At 45.8% G+C, this 20,381-nt stretch overlaps 1 protein-coding gene across 1 annotated transcript; it reads right to left on the bottom strand.

Annotated features, from left to right (window-relative positions):
• Positions 1-12,976: 12,976 nt before the first annotated feature.
• On the bottom strand, positions 12,977-19,488 carry FAM124B (family with sequence similarity 124 member B). The gene is made up of 2 exons (XM_054585610.1): positions 18,757-19,488; positions 12,977-13,597 (listed from the first exon to the last, which is right to left on the bottom strand). The coding sequence occupies exons 1-2, from the start codon at positions 19,486-19,488 to the stop codon at positions 12,977-12,979; spliced, it is 1,353 nt and encodes a 450-aa protein (XP_054441585.1).
• Between the last annotated feature and the right edge of the window lie 893 nt (positions 19,489-20,381).

Below are 20,381 nucleotides of genomic sequence, written 5' to 3'. Positions count from 1 at the left end.
TGACCTAGACACACTTAGAGACACAGGTTCCTTCCTTCCTTCCTTCCTTCTAATGGTTTGGGGTTATTTCTTGCCCACTTTAGGTCAATACAGATTTTTTTCAAATTTTAATGTAAATTCTCCTAAATACATGTGAAACAACAAAACAAGAATATGAAAGAACTGCTCAAAAGCAGATGAGGGAAGCTAATCCATATTTAAATGAAGGACTTATTTCATAATCAACTCTCAGAATAAAAACTCTTCTACCTCTGACCACGAGGTGGCGATATCACCCTATTCATTTAACGCGGGTGAGCCCAGCTCTCTGGGACTTGAGGGAGGCTCATTACAATGGTGCGAGTCTGTACAGAAAGTGTGGGACATCTTTTCCCTGCGCAGGTCGATGTTTTCAAAGCAATGAATTAATTGGATGAATATGGACTGAATGCTACTCTGAGGGAAGCCAAGGGTTCTTGGTTTTGACATAGACCTCCCAGAATTACCTACACACAGAGCCTAGGCTTCCAGAACAAGGCAGAATTTTGAGTGGGTCCCGGGCATCGCCTGGAAATTGTATTGGCCTGGGGCGCTCTGGCTAGAAATGGTCTTGGGATCACCCCAGAAGAAAATAATCTACAGTTGCGTTCTTGGTGACACACTACCGCCAGTGACAGGGGTTCTTTAAGGCGGGTCTTGTTCTCTCGCACGCGTTCTCTCCAGCAGCCTCCGTGGTCACACCGCCTCCACGCGGCACCCTCCCCGTCTGCCCGGCGCCGGCGGCGCGGAGCCCTGGGCCCAGGCTGCCCGGCTTGTTCCCTCGGGGGGACCGCTCCGGGGTTAGGGTCTTCCTCTTAGGGCCATGTCTCTCCCGGGGGAGGCTCTTTCTGGTCCCAGCGCGCTCCTCACCTGGGGACCCTCTCATGCCCTGCTCTTGCCGAAGCTCGGCCTTGATAGCATTTTTCTTTTAAAAGTGCATTTAATGTAAGGCGATTAGCTTGCGTCCATGTGAACGAACACCAGAATAGAGTATCATTAAGAGCATAGATGATCTAGATATAGATAGATATAGATATATCGGTGATATTTTGGGTATAGGTATTTTGTATTTATTCAAAACATACCCTTTTATTCTTCTCCCCACTCAAAAGAACATGCAGTCCATTCTGCATATCCATCTTCTCACCGAGGTCATTCTCTCTGCTGCTGCCATGTTCTTGTAACTGCTCCGTCCCACCTCCATTTAAAAGTACGAGCCACTCTGCACTTCTTGGGAGCCAGACTGTCTAGTTAGTAAGTCTCAGAGGTTTCCCGCCAGAATGCCCTTGGGCCGGTTCCCTCGCCTCGCTGAGCCGGCACCTCTCAGCCGGGTTGATGGAGTTCACGGCGCACAGCGCGTGGCCCAGCGCCAGGCACACAACCAGCGCTCGGTGAGCATCCGCGTTCCCGTTCTTGCTGCTCCGCGCGTCTGCCCGCGGTTTCGCCTCTGTATCAAGCGTGTCTTTTTGTTCTGAAGGTTTCACACCCGGGGCCTTGCTACCCGGGAGAGGCTGCCCCTGTCAGGGCTTGCCAGTTCCTAGACCTGGTTCCAGACTCCACGGCAGCGCGCCTTTCATATGCAAACAACCAACCCAGAGCCCTCATCCCAACCCCTTCCTTTCTCTGGCTCTCCCGCGGCTCTGCCGGGGCTGCTATTCCCCCGGCCCCGGTCACGGCAGAACCGGGCACCAGACACCTAGGGACCGCCCCTGCACCCAGAGCCTGCTGAAATCCGTCCAGCCAACCAAGCCTAGGCCTGCAGACCCTGCCTTGCCTGTCGCTTTCCAGGGGATCCACAATAAAGGCTCCTGCCTGCGTCGACCCCCACCCCCCACCAGGCATCCTGACGCCCCTGCTGCTTCCCTAGGTGGCCCTGCCTCCTGCGGGGGCCGCTTCCCTCCGATTGGGGACAGTGATAACAGACTATCCCTTAAAAGGCGTTCCCTCCTGATCTGTCGGCCTCACCATCCCTGAATAATAATAAAACCCACGTTTTCAAATACCATTTGAACAAGGTAGAAATATTGATATTTTCCGTTACTACCCATAGACATGATTGCCAATAAAATGCATAGAATTATTCTTTAATATCTATTATGAGCTAAACATGCTGTGTGATTTGGGGGATACCATAATTTAATGCAATTTGCAATTTTCTATTTTCCTGATCTCATCACCTCGTAGATGCATCAGATACACATGCAGCATAAATAACCGGGACTTCGGGGCAGGCTGCTGGTGGCTGTGCCAGACACACGGGGCCCTCGGAAGAGGGCAGGGAAAGCGCAGGCCCATTTTCGGAAGAGATTTTCAATATTGATGAAATCCAACATTTTTATTTTCCCTCACTTAATCTACATTTCTTTATTCTGCACAACTAAGTCTTTTTGATGTTGATGTGGAGATTAATAAAGACTTTTAAATCATTTTTTTAATCTTGCACTTTCTTGATTAATTCAAGTGAACCACTGTACCTGACATGATTTTTATGCTCCTATAGTAAAGCAAATTATAGCTTTTCACTGCACACAATTCCAAGACAGACATGATGCATCGCAACTCATTTATAGTTAGAAAAACCAGTTATAAATGCAGGCCACATGGGTTGGGCGGCCAACTAGCCTAACCTAGTGACAGCCTGGTGGGTAGCATGTTCACTTGGCATAGTTTACCTGCAATGAAAATTAGCAAAGGTATTTAGAGATTTTTTCAACCTTTTGTTAAGTAACTTGACTGCTTCTGTCGATTGTCTTTTTTGTTCTTACTTAAGAGTGATTTTTATGATGAGTAGAGTATTATGCAAACATAACAATCTATTTAATATTGCTGTTAATTAAACACCTGCATAGCTCTGTAATTTTGGGGCATCGTCTCACATAACATTATTGCAGAGATTGTTTAATGAAGATTTCTAGGTGGTCCCACTAAGACCCTCGTGCCGCTCACTCCCAGCGGCCGGCGCAGTCCCTGCCAGTCCCTAGAGGCTCCCTCCACCTCTTTGAGATCAAAATAGTCCTGGTTTCAGGCATGGCTTCCCTTCCGCGGACGCCTCCCTGCTGCACCCCTGCGAAAGCTCTGCAGGTCCCCGCTGGCCCATAGGCTGCCCTGCGTAAATTAGGAGAAGGGCGCTTTACAACAGGAGCTGGGGAGGTTGTGGAGAAAAACAAACCCTCCTTTGCCACGGGTGGGAATGGAGACTGTTACAGCCACTGTGGAAAACAGCATGGAGGTGCCTCCAAAAATTAAGAATAGAGTTACCATATGACCCAGCAACCCCGCTCCTGAGTGCCTACCCCAAAAATTTGAAAACGTTTATTCACAAAGATATATGCATTCCTATGTTCATTGCAGCATTAATTCATTGGGGCCAAGATATAGCAACAATGAAGGATCCTTCAATAGATGATTGGATAACGAGACGTGGTACCTGTACCCAATGGAATACTACTCAACCCGAAGACAAGACCAAATACTGCCGTTTGTGACAACACGGATGGGTCCTGAGACTATCATTCTAAGTGAAATAAGTCAGACAGAAAAAGCCACAAACCGTATGATTTCACTCCTATGTGGGCTATAAAACCTAAAGCAACACATGAACAAGCAAGAAAACAAACAAACCTCTCAGACATAGACAACAGTATGGTGGTTGCCAGAGGGAAGGGGGGTGGGAGGTAGTAAATACACGGTGATGAAAATACATTTGGCCTTGGGTGGCGGTCGCACAATGCAATATACAGATGGGGCATCAGAGACTTGTACACTTGCAACCTATGTAACCTTGTTAACCAACGTCACCCCAAGACAATTTTTTAACACAGAAAAAGAGCCGTTTTCTTCACAACTCTCAATGCCACCTCAGGGAAATTGTCCCAACAAACACGGTCCACCCACGCTCAGAGATGAAGGCAGCCCCGGAGTGTGCACACACAACCTCTGTACCCCTGATGGGGCTCTGCTTGCACCTGTGAAAGGGAAGTGCACCTTCCTCGTCCATCTCAGCACTGGGTGCCTGCACCCTTAGCTGTTTTGCAAATAGTAATATAGGACCAAGTTTGTGAATGGCTTGCCTGTCGTATTAAGTACGATTTTAGGATGTTCCAATCATCACCTCATGTCCTGTCACTTGCATCTTGATCAACTCTCTAAACAAGAGCAAAAAGGATGACATGTCCACTGCCAGAGTGGACACACCCCAGACCTCTCCCCCAACGGTGGGCTGGGGTCTGTGTGCCGAGTTGTCACTTCTGCTTTTACACCCCTTTCCTTATTCTCCCCACCAGAGACACAGGGGAAGGTGGAAACACACATGTAGGGCATGTCTGCCTAACACTGCTGGAGGGCAGAATAATGCTGAGGGCATTTCTGTGGCTGTCAGAGGACGTTCGTAATCACCACACCAGACTAATGAGGCAAATAGTCGTGCGTAGCATTACAAACAATCAAATAAGGTTTACATAGGTTTATTCTTTAATGCTGCCTACTTGTTAATATTCTATGTGGAGTCACAGTAATAAGGTTTAAAATAGAGTATTTTATTTTAATAGAGTATATTAGTAACATTGACATTTTCTTAAAAAAATGAATTTTTGAGGGCTTTTATATCACTGACTCACATATTAATGGCATGTGATTATGCCTTGCCATCACCAAACACACACACAAGCACACACAAGCACACACAGACATGCGCTATTTAATTCAGTGGGAGTTGAGGGTGTCACAAGGTGAGTATGCCTGTGGACACATGTTCCCTGGAGGGAGTCATCTCTGTCTGAGCGAAGAAAGTGGAAAACCATGGCGTATTGGTTATCCATGGCTGATATATCCTATTACCACAAACAGAGTGACTTAAAACCACATACATTTAATATCTTATAATTCTGGAGGCCAGAAGTCCAACATGGGTCTCTGACAGGTCTGAAATCTAGGTGTCCCAAGGCAGGCCACTGGCATTTTGGGGGCTTCCGACTCCTTCCTCAAATCATGTCACCTTTCTTCTCCCTGTTTCCATCCTCACATAACCTTCTGCCTCTTCTGTGGTCAAATCTCCCTCCACCCCCCTTCCCTTGTGAGGCTGCCTGTGGTTACATTTAGGGCCACCACATAGCCCAGAACAACCTCCTGACCTCACGACCCTCAGTCACCTCCGTAGCATCCCTTTCCCCTCATCGGGGAACTTTCGCAGATCGCAGAGATCTGGAACCGGAGACGTTTACCACTATTCAGCCAACCACACAGGTGAGGTAACGAAGGGTCAGGAACTCGGACTCGGGCAGCCTATGCTCCATTTATTGGTTGTACAAGTTACTTCCACTCTGTCTGCCTCCATTTCCTCATTTGTTAAATGAGGATAACAGTACCTCCCTTGTCCAGTTACTGTGAGGATTAAATGGGTTAACGAATGTAAAAGTCTTAGAACTTGAATCGTACATAAACAAATCTGCGAAGAGTACCTCAGACATACTGAGTTCTCATGAGGATTATTTTTATCCTACTGAGGACTTGTGTGTTCCCTAGACACACACACACACACACACACACACACACACACACACTCCCCAGTGTCACTTGCTCTTTTCGCCCAGGGCCTCCCCTCGGTTCCAAGCCAAAGCCAGCAGCTCTGGCTGCCAGCCCGTGTTGGCCAAGGCGCCGTATCTGAGATGCTCAGGGCCCTACACCTCTCCCCATGGCAACTTGTCCTCAGAGTGTGGGGAACCTGGAGCAGCCCTGTCCCGCTAAACAAAAGGTTCTGTTGCCATGACCATAGGCAACTGAGAGTGAGATCTTGGACCGATTCCTGTCCCCACCCATGCTCCTGTGATTGGCTTTTGTCCCAGCAGGCTCGCTTTTCCCCTTCTCCCTGGCCGCCCCTTGTCTGCATTATAAAATCTCCCAGAGAGACGCTGCCCTCCTTGCTCCCTCCAGTCTCTCTCACGGGCTAGAACTGGACCAACAGCCCCCCCAGCTCCCCAGTTGCTTGCTCCACCTGTGGCAGTGACCTGGATCTTTGGGCAACTGCGACCCAGGGGTAATTAAGCACACATTACAGAGTTACTACTGAAAGGGGCAAGGCTTTGGCCTTCATGCAAAAACTGGGGCTCCGGCAACTGATTTCCTAATAAATATTAAAATATCTCTCCCCATTGCCACCTCCTCTTCACTCCACTTGTAGTGGGAGAACTGGTCACAGCCACTAATGACAGCCGAGAGGACATCAGTTTATTTCTATTTTCATCCAGTCCTGTAGGCTTTCCATAGAAGTAACCTTATGGAACCTAACATAGGCACAGAAATTTATCATCTTAATTTTAGGACAATGTAGGACAGAAATGTGCCACTCTGTAGCATATAACTCAGTGGTGTCCAGCATTATTAAAGTCGAGAGATGGTAGAAAAGCAAACCTCAGACTTAATAAAGACCTCCCAGGATACAATTACATTTTTATCTCTTTTCTAAATTATGCTCACAACACAAGGGGAGAAATTTCCTTAACAAGTGGACTTCAATTGCTTCATTGGGAGAGCTCCCCTTTACATGCAAACTGCAACTATTCCTCCAGTGAAATCACACATTAAACTGCTCGGCCTCGCCGAGACTTCCAAGGGTGTGACTGAGAGCAAACCCCGGCCCACACCGCGCGGCGAGAGCTGGGGAGTAACCCTCCACGGAGGCGCTTCGCTCTCTAATTACGTATCTCTTGATCTGTGCCCGGTCTGGTTTTCCTTCCCTAGCAGTCCTGGGCTTGGTTTTATAGGGCATCGTCTACAGCAAGGCGGTTACGTTTTATGCTTTTGCACTTGGGGGAACACTTCTGTGGTGTCTGCGGGGCCCTTGGAAAGCCCGTTCATGTAGCACAGCGATGTGCAAAGTAATGGAAACCTGGTTCTCTGCCGTGTGCACTGACGACTTTCTTCAGCAATGCGAGAGAGCGCCCCTCCCGACAAAGCTGCAAGCGCCCATTTACACCCCTGCGGCCCCCAGCCAGGCGCACAGCCCCTCCGCGCCCGGCCCTGCGCCGATGACCGTGGGGCTCCAGGAAGACTTGCCGGGGGACCGCGCGAGCCCCTCGGTGCATCCACAGGTGGTCACACGCCGACCCTCAGAGCTGTGGGCGTCGCCGTCGTCATTTAATTATCTCTGTAGCCGTGAAGTGTCTCCGTAGGAATTACTCCATTAATACTCCTTCCCAGCAGGTGTTTCAGGCTGATGAGGCGGCTGCTCGGGCGGTGGAGCATGTTAATTATGATTTTTTAAATTAGATTGAAGGCGGTCGGCAACAAGCTTTAGCCTGCTCCTTATCCACCCGTAGGAACCAGTTTAGTTAGTGGCCCTCTGACGTCTCTTTCATGCCTCAACTGTTCAGGGCCAAGTTAAGGAAATGAAAATTGAGGAAGGCGACTGGCCTGAAAAGGGAGAGTTAAACCAAAAGGAAAAAAAAAAAAAAACCCTTAAAGGATCTGAGCACAGATGGTCCAAGGATCACTTGCTTAATTTGTAATTTGAGATGAGAAAAATATTGGGGGAGGCCACTAAAATTATTTACAGCTGAACAGGTAATTAAAATAAAACTAAACCTATGCAGTATGTATTTATACATATCTTCTTCTACTATGAATTCCTAGGGCAGCATGTAACATGATACTGTGGCACATAAATATTGTTGCTCTGAATTAAAGGATGGAAGTGGTCACCCGGAATTATGAAAACCAGTCCTCAGAGGCAGTGTTAAAATGAGGGGTAGGGATACATGTACACCCAACACAAATACAGTAGGTTAGGAACAGTGCCAAATGTATGGACAAAATGCTAACGAGATGCAATCCAAGGAGATCAACTCTTTCATTCTTTTATTCAGTCAACTAACATTGAGCATCTACTATGGTTCTGGCTACTGTTTCAGCATTTATGAATACAGTTATGAAGATGACAGGTAGATACTAACTCTGATGGGATTTATGTTTGGGGAGGTGAATGGAGAGTGACAGACAATGCAAATAAATAACCAAACTAACCCAGCAAAGATCACATTTATAGGAGCTCCATAGTGGACTGAACAGTATGTTCAGATTTTTCTGACCGCTAGCACCTGTGAATAAGACATTATTTGGAAAAAGGGTCTTTGCAGATGTCATTAAGTTAATGATCTTGAAATGAGATCACCCTGGATTATCCAAGTGACCCCTAAATCCAATGGCAAGTGTCCCTATGAAACAAAGGCCTACAGACAGATGAGCAGGCGACCTGAAGGCGAGGCAGAGCCTGGGGTTGCGCAGCCACCGCCTGGAAAGCTGGGGGCGGAGGGAGCCGGCCAGGGGGGCGGGAGCGGGGGGACTGGAGCGATTCTCCGCTCGGGTCTCCCGAAGGAGTGCGGTCCCGCCAGCACCTTGATTTTGGACGTGCGGCCAACAGAGCTGTCGGAGAGCATCTTTCTGTTGTTTCAGGCAACGACATCTGCGGTCATTTGTTACCACAGCTCGAGGAAACTAACACAAGCTCTAAAGGACACGAAGCAGGCCGAGGGAGGCCAGGTGCTGGAAGGGCCCGCGTTTTCACAAGCTTATTCTCTGCAAGGAAGAGGCGACCAGAGCCGCATCCGAGGTCCCCCTCACGGGGACAGGCAGAGGGCGCTCTTTCTTGCTTTGGGCCAGGAGTGGATGCCTATCCTTGGTGTCGGCCAAACATCTCACTTCTGATTACTAAAAAAGCCTCTTTCCTGTGCAGGACCCATGTTATTCAGGTGGGGCCAACTCCTTCCCGGTGATCCCCCAAATCCCCAACTCTCATCACGCAAATAGAGGCAGGTGCTCACGTCACTCGCTGTAAGCCAATCAGCGACTCGCTGGGAATTGGCTTCTGGAACTCTGAGAAAAGACTCCCTCTGTCCACTAGGGGGCGCTGCTGGTGGGCTGTGATGCTGGGTCTGTGTCTCCTTCTTTCCCACTTTTGTATAAATTAGTTCTCAGTCTCTCTTGCTGATAAATGAAAGGATCCTGACTAATTTGAGGCCCTGTCCCGCTGACCTAGGCCAGAGCAGGCGTAGACGATAGGACTCTTTTTGTCTCGCCTGGACGGAAGACCAGAGGCAGACCTGCTTTTCAAAAAAGAACTCCCCTCCCCCAGGGGGTCCCGCCTCGCTTCCTTCTTAGCCTGATAAAGGGGAGGGAACAGGTCTTGTCGCTGTCTCCGCCTTGAGGGAGAAGCTAGAAGCGACCTAGAAAGAAAAGAGTCACTGAGCCCCCCAAACAAACTGTTTTTAACATCTTTGTTTATCCCTTTGAAAACTCAGGTCCCTAAGAGGGCACCGCAATTTTGTTCTTGGCTTTAACCTCTATCAGTGTTTCATTCTGTGTCAATCTCAGTTATTTGGTGCAAGGACAGAACGGATCCTAGCTGTTTCGATCAGGGAATAACTTTATCAGAAGACTGGAGAACTGGGCTCAGAAAATGCACAAGAGCAAAAATAAAAAAGGAAGATGACCGGGCAGAATCACAGCCAAAATCAGGCCCTGGGACCAATGCAGACTAACGGTTCCATGGCCAAAGACTGCCACCTCTCTTTCTGGGACCAGAGTGCCTGCCTCCCCGATCCTGAAGGAGTCTCCCCCTCCCTGAGGAGGAGCAGCCACCCTCCGGGGAGAAGATACCCAGCTGGTTGAGTCTGTGTCTCATGCCCAAGTCAGGAGAGGTGCGGGCGGGATGCGTGTCAAACGGGCTCTGCCTCCCAGTGGCTGTCCTAAGGGGGAATTTCCGGAACATACATTAATTTTAAAATATCTCTTTTGTCCCGCGGGTGGCAATGGCGTGGAGGCACTGGTCCAGGTCCCCATGTAAATCAAGGTGTGTTCACCCCAAAATCCCCTGCTCTACTTGCCCTAACCAGAAAATGCCATCACAAGTTTTCAGGCGTTACCATTTCTATTAATGTTTAGCAATGTCCAAATAACGCTTGCAAAAAAGTGTGGAAAGCTATTAATCAGGTTAAATATAGCCAAGTGACTGCAATGCAACCTTTATAAGGGAAAATAAAATCATCTGATCATCAGGAGTCCCTTGGTTGTTTAAAAAGTGACACACTTCACATTTTAGGGAATACAGTGTCATTATAGTTAACAGTGTAACTAATTTGATAAATTGGATTTAATTAGAGTATAGTTAACCCTTTTCATATAATCTCTTATGAGTTTTAGAATCTCCTTGAATTCTTTCTATCTATACTTTTCCTCTTGGATAGATAAAAATAAAGGGTGCACATACTAAAAATCTTCTATTTCTTTTATTTGTAATCATTATGTCACTGTATTTTTTTACTGTGTCATCGATTTTACTAAAACTTGTTTCAAAAAATCTTTTGTTGACATGACATTTTAAAAATGTGCATCTGAAGGACCATGCACTAATACTATCTTGCATATTTATAATGTTTGGCAATATCCAAATACTTTCATATGCATACTCTTGATTTACAACTTTTCATTACAGTAGATAAGGCAACAGAGGATCAAAGAGGCTGACAGTTCAAGGTCACATAAATAGTAAATTTTAAAGCTGGAAAACAAAATCTAGGCCTCCTCCACCTCACCCACTGGCATTTCCATCCTCTCATGTTGTAAATTGGATTCTTATGTTGAGTAGGATTGCATAGGTGATATTTTAAGAGTGTTGTATTTTACAAGTCAATTTAGTAAGGTACTCATTCAAATTTTTAAATATTCTTTATGATTTCTGTGCACTTATGTTCTTACACATGTATTGTGTTAAAGAAATTTAGGTAGCCTCTTAAAAGTGGAAAAGAAATGTCAGAATGTCTGCCTGCTGTGCTTCTCAAAGCCATTCGATAGTTCAACTTAAATAAGACTTTCATTTTTTCAATGTTATTATATAAATACCATACCAAAATTAAGTTCTTCATTCCACTTTCTAAGATCTACCTTTAATCTCACAGAGAGAAAGAAAATAAAAATGAGAATATATTGATGTTGTAAAGGCCAAAAAATAAATCAATTTAGAAGTCATATCTTTCTCCATTAGCAACTGTCATCCATTTGTACCCTAAGCTGGGCAGAGCACCCCGAACTCGGCCCAGTCTTGCTGCCGTAAGATTCACCCTTAGTTGGATGCACTAAGTTAGATGTACCCTTCTCTCTAGGTGGATATACTAAGTAACCAGGTCTCCAAAAGAGCCAGATAAATCAGCATTTGTAACTTCATGTATCATCTGTCTTGGAGAAGGAAGTTCATAGAGAAGAATAACTTTATCAAAACTGTGGTACGCATACACAATGGAATCTTACTTAGCCATTAAAAAGAATAAAATCTTATCATTTATGACAGCACAGATGGACCTAGAAGGTATTACACTAAGTGAAGTAAGTCAGTCAGAGATGCCATAGAATTTCACTTACATGTAGCATCTAAAGAACAATATAAACAAACAAAACAGAAACAGACTCATAAGACACAGAAAACAAACTGGTGGTTTGGGGCACTGGGTAAAAAGGGTGAAGGGATTAACAAGTACCAATTGGTAGTTACAAAATAGTCACGGGGATGTAAAGCAAAGCATAGGGAATGTAGTCAATAATATTGTAATAACTATGTACGGTGCCAGGTGGATACCGGAAACATCGAGGGAACGCGTTATAAAGAATATGACTGCCTAACCACTATTCTGTACACCTGAAACTATTACAAAATACTATGGAATGTGAACTCTAATTGAAAAATAGAAATATATATAAAATAAAAGAATAACCTTATCAATAAACTGAAACACACAGACCTCAAGCTTTTTAAAGATGTGGGTATAGACTCAACCAAAACAAAATGCAGCACGAGCATTTGAAAATCTGTCTGTTGCGACCGTAATCACAATGTATAACATGCTCAGTCTCCATCTGCTGGCTGTGAATGCTCACCACAGCCTTGTGCGGCAAGAGTCGGGAGGAACTGCGGAGAAGTTCCTGGAGGAATAGAGTCGGGCTTCCATATACTCTTGAGCTGATGGGATGGATTTATCATATTGGTAAAACCATTAACACTTTTGATTTGATGGCCACAGAATGTATGTGTACCATCTATCAATGCATTATTCAAATGTAGGTGCCCAGTAAATATTTGCTGAATGAATGAGTGAATGAATGAATGTTGCAGAGGAATTTAGAAATTCAGACATGGCCAGATGAACACAAGTCCTGCTTCTGGAACCCACCCAATGCAATCTTCCTGCCCTAAAATCATGGCACATTCCTCTCTGGTTAGCAGTGTGAACCACTGGTCCCGTTGGAGTGGTGCAGAAACAAATGAGAAATGGAAGGGCAGGAAAACCCTGCAGCCTGACTTTCATTTTTAACCTGATTTTTTGGCTTCCGGTATTTCTGTTCATTAAACAGGAGAAAAAATTAATTATCCCTAAGTTTCAAAACACTTTGCATGTTAACTCATTCCAGATGCAAACAACTTTAAAGGCAAAATCACTAGGGGGTATGTGGTGAACAGGGCCTAGTTACAAAAGGAGGTCACATAAAAATTAAAAAACACTAAGGAAGAAATAGTCCACGCTATCCAGGGGATGAGCTATGCAACCCCAGTAAAAATTAAAACCAAATTACAAACACTAATCAACATCTCATAACACACTCGACTCATTTGCATACAATGCAATTATCTTGATTGGTGCTGATCTCCCCACTCCCAGCTGGGTTAGTATGTCTCCCTGGACGCGAGGCATGGGCTTCTCCCCCACGCACTCGTGGGCTGTGTTCCCTTAAGACCATGACCATAATGGCAAATAAACAACAACTTATAGCTCCACTAAACTCTGAACATTTGAAATAAAAGCAATATAGACATCTTCATGGCTAGCCTTCGGGCTCCTTCAGATAAACAAGAAATAGCGCTCCATTTCTAGAACATTGTGCTTGATCTTGTGTTTTATAAAACCACACTGGTTTCACCCTATATAAAGAATTCTTCTTCTTCTTTTTCTTCACCCTGAGCTGGCAGATGAAAGGGACATTTTGAGATTATCTTCCTTGCACCAAGGTCCCTGGGGCCAGCAAGTGACAAAGGATGGATGCTCTCCTTCAAGATTCTGTTGCTTTTGGAGGCAGCTGCCCCCAAGGAGGATGCTGGTGGTGGCTGGTTGGTCTGAGGTGCCTTGGGACATCTGCCCAGAAAAGATTTCCTGGGTTCAGAGTTGACCACTGTATACCCTGTGTCAACATTGGTCTCTGCCTCCAGCTTCTCAAAGCTGTTTTTCCGACTGAAGACGTTCATTCTAGCCCCGGGTTCGAGTTGGGGAGGCTGCAGAGGCAGCTGGGCATTGGTGGCTGGCCTGCTGACCTCAGATGAGCAGCTAGGGCTTTTCCATAATGTTCCACTGCAGCCGTCCGACGCTGGGCTCCCACTGGGCTCAGGGAATTCCAGAGAGGCCGCTTTGGACCTCCTGCTCCGGCTCCTTCGCCTCCTCAGCTCTAGGACCCTCCTTGTGGAGACAGGAGTCACCCTGCAGCCCTGGGGAAGCGTGTCAGCTCCGGAGGTGCTCTTCCTGACACCAAGTCCTGGATTTGATTGGATCTGTCAGAAAAAGAAAAGAGGAACGTACATAATCAATGTTTTCTATTCACTAAGAGCTGAGAACAGACTGCGTTCTATTCACCCTCTGCCAAGCTGTGCTCATCGTCGATATTCAGTAAGTCCATGGAATTGAACAAAAACAATAAGCACAGTCCTTCAAAGGGCTGAGCTGCCATCTTTGTCTCCTGGAGAGTGAGCTGATGTATTTTACCTCTGATCCAGTGAAGCGTTTTCTTGTGGAAATGGAAACAGGCATGCTTATTGCCATATTCAGAAATCATTCACGCTTGGCATTAGACTTCCCAACCTTGTGGAAGAAATCTATAAGTTTTCTAAAACTCACTACCAACAAGTACAATTGCTGGGTTGTATGGTAAGAGTATATTTACTTTTGTACGAAAGTGACAAATTACCTTCTGAAGTGACTGTATAATTTTGCATTCCCACCAGCAATGAAGGAGAGTTTTTATTACTTCTCATCTTTGCCAGCATTTAATTAAATTTTTTTAGGGTTCATTTTCTAATTAATTATATTTAAATGTATGGTATAAAACACTAAAAAACATCCACTTCTAAGACTTAATTTTCAACAGCAAAACAATAAATGTGTCTGTGCTATCTGAAGGAACACTAGTCAGTTCTCTCATTTTTTTTTTGTTTGTTTTTATTTTCCAGAAGTAAAATTGGGGGAATCTCTAAGTTTGCTTCTTAGGGATTTTATTTCATTTCTAACAGCCATGAACAGAAAGAAAAGCCTGAGTCAGTTCCCCTCACCTCCTAAGTTAATCTCAGATGACAACAAAATTGGTCCTGAAGCCACCACCAGCACCAAGACATCTCAGGGCCTCCCAGAAGTGCCTGCCTGAGCCAGAGCTGGCGTCAGTGGGCCCTGCTCGCCAGCCCAGAGCCTCCTCCCTCTCAACTCTGCTCACCCAGGCCCGTGGCCTCTCCACCGGGCTCTGTCACCTTAAAATGCTCCACCTCTGAAAGACTCAGCTTAAACCTAGAGCTCTCCAGCCACCACCCACTCTTCAGCTCCAGCACTTCAGTCTCCCATTACATCCGCTCTTGAGCATCAACACCTCCCTCTCTTGGGCTCCTCGGCCCCTTCTATCTTCACTGCTTTCCACAAGCAATTTGAATCTGAAGACCATCACTTGTACCTCCAAAACCTCCAACTCCCCGCTCCCTTTCCGTCATGGCTTCCCTCTAACCCTCCCAACCCTGGGTCCATGTACGCGCCCATGTTTTCTGCATTGGTACCCAGGCTGCTGAAGAAACACTCACAACCGTTCAGATTGGAGCCACCATGAAGGCGTGGTTTCCAGCTGTGCCCAGCCCTCCTGCTTCCTTAAGTCACCTCTCTGCATTCACCCTGACAGTAGTTTCAAACCTTCTGACCCGCCCTTAAGCAATGGCACAGCGCACCCCCACCTTTCGTCAGGTGGTCTTGCCATCTAGGTTACAGAGAAAGCAAAAGCCATTATTAATTAGTAACTCTACCAGTTTCCTACCATTGCAGCCTTCCCATCCTCTCCACAACGAAAGCGAATCTTTGCAGTGAATCCATGGACTTTTGCTTCCCTGGGGACCCCACCCTGTCAACTACTCATTTTCTCCCACTTTATTATCTTGTTTGTTCAGTCAATCTCTAGAGAGATAGGTAGATAGATAGATCCTTCCTCCTTGCCAAGAGCAAAGAAATCTGCTTAAGTCTATCATGAAAACCACATCCTTCAACCCCCTGACCCCCACCAGCTCTCTGTCTCCTCTCCTGTACAGTCAAACTTGTTGATAAAATTGTGTCCACATTCATTTTTCCTTCTAACCTTCCCTTATTTTTCCTGCCCATGACATCGACTTTCCTTCTTACCACTGAAATTGCTCTTGCCAAGGTTCCCTACAGTCAGCCTCCTTGTTGTTCATTTTACCTTGAGCTCTGGTAGAATTTTACAAGGTAGAATTCTGGTAGAATATTTAAGCTTCTTGTCAACCCCGCCTTTTGGATTTTTTCCTTCCTGCCCATCCACTCCTTCTCAGCGTCCACTGAAGGAGCCTCTTCCCTGTGAGCTCGTATCTCTTCAGTGCTAACCTGGGCCCTCTCCCACGGCAATTTCATTGACACCCGTGCCTTCATTATTACTGAAATGATAATGGCTCCCAAAAGCATAACTGTAGCTCAGTCCCGTCTCCTAGGTTTCATACTTATCTACCCAACTGTCTGAGGCCCCAGCTCCTCCAACTCAACATTTCCAAAATTGATGTCACCTCCCTTCTCACACTAAATCTGTTCCACTGACTCTTTTCCTTGTCTTAGAAGATGGCATCATTAGCTCCATGTGACCCAAGCAAGAGCATCATCTTCCTGATGTCCCCTATCCCCACGGACTCTGCCTCCCAGAGGCTTCCCTGATCTTCCTCTCCCTCCATGCCCACTGCCCCGGAGCAGCCTGTTGTCACCTCTGAGTTACCGCAGCAGCCACCAGCAGGGATTCCCTGTGGATGCCCCTCCCGCCCTCAAATCCATTCTCTGCTCTGCCACTGGAGGAGTGTGGGACCAGTCGTGCTCATGGCTCCTTCCTGCTTCCGTGGCTTCCTGCTCTTCTTGTGATAAAATCCCAGCCATCCTGGGCGGCCTGCCACACCTGTTGCAGTCTGTCCTTACTCCAGCCTGATAATTCACCACATCCTCCCTTTCAAGCTTCATTTATCAGAATTGAACTTCTTTCCATTTGGTGGGCATTGCCTGTGCTTTCCTGATGCCAGTGTTTGTGTACATTTTCTCCACTGTCTGGGATGTGTCTCCTCTAACCCTTTCTCCTAAAAACTCCTTCTCATTGTTAACTCCCAACTTACACATCATTTTCTCTTGAAAGCCTTCTGAATCTGAGTTGGATGCTCCTAAATATCGATTCTGCCACTTATTACTGGTGGGACTTTTAGGCAAGTTACTTAATCTTCCTGTGCTTTAGTGTCCTCATCTATAAAAAGAGAGAATCAAGTGTGAATGTCACAAGGGTTTTGGAAAATATTAAATGATAATAGTGCCTGGGACAGAGTGGTGCTAAATATAAGTTGGTTATTATCATCATAATTAATATCATTACCACCTCTCCTAGCATCCTGTACTTCCATATCATATACCACACTGTTTTGCACTTGTCTGCTTTACTTCTCCGGCTCTTCCCCCAGGCGTGGACATCTGGAAGAGAGGGATTATGGGTACCTTCATCACTGTATTTCCAGCAGTTGGCACAGTGCCTAATACATGGTAAACCATCAGTAGATATTTGTTGGATAAAGAAAGCTTAATCTCTAAAAAAATATAATTTTTTGCACATAGAAATGTAGAATCTATAAATTAGGCCCCTAATTATTGACATTAGGTATAAACAAAGTCTTATCAAGAAAATTAAAAGTGATCTTCATCACATGGCTGGCCTTTTCTGCAATCTTTTTAAGAGGAGGAAATGTCAACTGTTCTTTCTTTAAGAAAAATCTAGCCCTGGCTGGTGTGGCTCAGTGGATTGAGTACTGGCCTGCAAAGCAAAAGGTCACCAGTTCAAATCCCAGTCAGGGCTCACGCCTGGGTTGCGGGCCAGGTGCCCAGTTGAGGACTTGCAAGAGGCAACTGATTGATGTATCTCTCACACATCAATGTTACTCTCCCTTTCTTTTTGCTTCCCTTCTCCTCTCTCTAAAAAGTAAATAAATAAAATCTTTAAAAAAGAAGTTTAAAATCCTTAGACCATATGGCAGAAGTGAGAACAACACTATTAGTGTAGAAATGCAGATGTGTGCAGTTGGAATGAAGAATTTTTAGAAGAAACATAATGCTGAGTGATTGAGACAAATCCCTTGAGGGAGAATAAAGCCTCTTCTGCCAAAAAAAAAAAAATACATTGAAATGCTCTTGTAGAAACTCTGATCATTTAGAGCTCATTTCTCTAAGAAATACTTGTAAAATGTTACAAATTGAAAGCTAGGTTTTTATCAAGTTTCAGGGAATATTAGCAACTATCTTGATGAGCAAGAAGATCATCTATCACTCAACTGACTTTAGAAACAAGAAAATATACATCACTGAAAAATGATAAAGCTATTAACGGGCAGACTGACATCATAAGGGGGAAATAACATTGTCTCTTACTAAATGTGATTCCAAGAGATAGCAAAAAAAGGATTTCTCCCACACTGAGAAAAGAATCCCATGGAAATGAATTATATATCCAATAGATAGTAAGCAACCCCAAACAGTGGCAGGCTTGCTTACGTAAGAGTTGAAACCAGATTCTTTCAATGAACTGATCTTTTGAATGATACTTATTTTTATTAATTGACCAAAATCACCAATACTAACTGCTCTTCTATAGCAGCAGCCTTCTAAGAAATGTCCGTAAATGTTCCTTCAAGGCAGCACAAACCAAACAATTGAGAGAGAGAGTGTGGGGATGGCTGTGCGCGCACGTACGTGTGCGCGCGCGTGTGTGTGTTCAGCAGTGGGGCGCTTGAGGGACAGGGACAGAGAATGGAAAGGAAACGAGCAAAACGAAGAGGAAGGAATAGAGTCCACGTGAGCGCGGCTGAGAGACTCAGAAATGAGAAAGGAGACTTCGAGAAATGCTGCAGAAGAAGAAAATGAATTACTTATTTCAAGAAAGACTATGTTCTTTTATTTTAAATGGCTAAAAAGAACATAAAGCTGAACTTAGCTACATGTCTGCTGATAAAATGAAAAGAAATGCCTGCTTGTTTATGCCAAACTAGCTTCTGGAATATACACCTTTTCCCTAGAGACAAACTTAGTCCCTGAAAATAAGCAGTCAATCAACCATTTTTTCAGAAGCAGCTGTCTGCCTGCAGTCTGAACTTCCTCTTCTGTCAGATGAAGGGATTTTACCTGATTAAAGGCTCTTGATGCCACTACATGCTACATATTAGAATCATCCAAGGAGCTTTTTTAAAAAAATGCATAAGCCTGGGCGCCCCCAGAGATTCTGATCTGACTGGTCTGGGGATTTTGGGAAGCTCCCCAGGGATTCTGATGTGCAAACAAGGCCGAGAACTCCCACATTACGTCATCTCTCAGGCCATCGTCAAATGTAAAATCACACCATTCCACGTGCATCTACAAGACCATAGAGGCGAAACAGGGATACCTGAAGCAGAATCTTGTTGCCGTCGTAGTCCTGCGTTTGCCACCTGGTGCGGCTGATGGGGACACACGGGTGGGGCAGGAGAGGCACTAACTGGCCAATCTCTTGAACCTTGAACTGCAGCACGGAAGACTCCTTCGGGTCGACAGACATTCCAAGGGGCAGCTGCTTCAGGGACAGCTGAAGGGCAAAGTGCTCGGTGGCATAGAGCACAAAGAAGCAGAAGTTGCTCTTCTGCAAGGTGGCTTCTCTCTGCAGAATCATCTCGTAGAGGCTGATGGCGTCTTCGTAGTTGTCAAAAGTGCAGTAGAGCGTCACTCTCAGGATCTCGGTGCCGCAGTGCACCTGCCTCACGCCCCAGACGGGCATCTGATTGTCCAGGCTGTAGAACTCCTGATGGGCAAGAAGGGAGGGACCCGGACTTCCCTGGATGTTCGGGGCAGGGGAGCAGTGCCAGGGCCACCGGTGTAGGGAGTCAAGAACACGGAACAGCCGCTCCTCGCCGAGGCTTTCATGCAGGAAGAGCAACACAGACATCCCCGGGAATCGGGACCTCTTGGGGTGGCACTTGTCATAGCTTTTCACCGGACTGACCCTCTCTGACACCATAAAGAGACGTACCTCTGGGAAAATGCCGTCCAGGAGCCGGTCCAGAGTTTGCTGCAGAAGCGAGCCATGCCCGGAGTTGGCAAGGAGATGCACAGTCATGGCCAGAGGCTCGTGGGTCTCCTCCATCCTGGATTGCTTGGGGACAGCAAAGCGTGGGGGCTGTCCCAGCTTCCCAAATGAATGGAGGAGCAGCCGGTCCTCAGCAGAGCCTGCGGCCCACCAGGAAAACTTCAGCCACTTCGGAGCAAACCCCTTACCTGCGGTCCTGCTTGCTGGCAGTCCCACAGTGAGAGAGTCTCCACAAACTGGGGCACAACAGCCTCGGCGACACACAGCAGCAGTGCGGTTGATGTCATCCAGCCCCTGCGTCATGTAACTGCCCGTGTTTGGCTTTTTCAGGCACTCCCTAGGGTTTCCATCTGACCTAAAAACCTGTGATCCTGTGAAACACCCGACTGGGTGGTTCTTACAGACACTGAGTAAAGGAAATGACCGGGCAAAAAGGAACCCGAGTCCGCTCTGTTAGGCCGATAGCGATCTGCCTAGTTGAAAAGACATCCATTTTACCGACCCACAATGGGTTCTGATTTCCTCCTTACATCCATCTCTCGTGTTTACAGTAGCTTGCCAGGCCACATGAATACAATGACTGCCTTAAAACAATTTGCAAAACTTGTCCCCTTGCCAGGAATTTTTCCCTTTTGTCTTTTTATTTTGTTTTTGAACAATTGATGCTAGGACATGGAAGACAAGATGTTTTTATCTAAACGATGTTGGTTGTTCACTGAAAGTTATTTGCTCTACTGCTCAGTCTGGGCGTGTGTACTAAAAAGATGTCACAAAATTTAAGTCTCTTTTTATTCATGCCAATTCTTTAAAAAGAATGAGGGCTTTCCAATGTCAATAATTATAATTGTTCCTATCTATTGAGGATCTCCTACTCACCAGTCATAAACTGTCTGAAAGCTACATAAATTGATTTAACCCTCCAGCAAACCTATAAAGAAGAAACCATTGTC

Source organism: Pteronotus mesoamericanus, unplaced genomic scaffold (assembly GCF_021234165.1).
Source record: "Pteronotus mesoamericanus isolate MK-2021 breed Mesoamerican mustached bat unplaced genomic scaffold, CSHL_Meso_final contig_90, whole genome shotgun sequence".
NCBI classification, from domain to species: Eukaryota; Metazoa; Chordata; class Mammalia; order Chiroptera; family Mormoopidae; genus Pteronotus; species Pteronotus mesoamericanus.
Note: the sequence above shows the minus strand (reverse complement) of the source record. Positions and strands in the feature narration are given on the sequence as shown.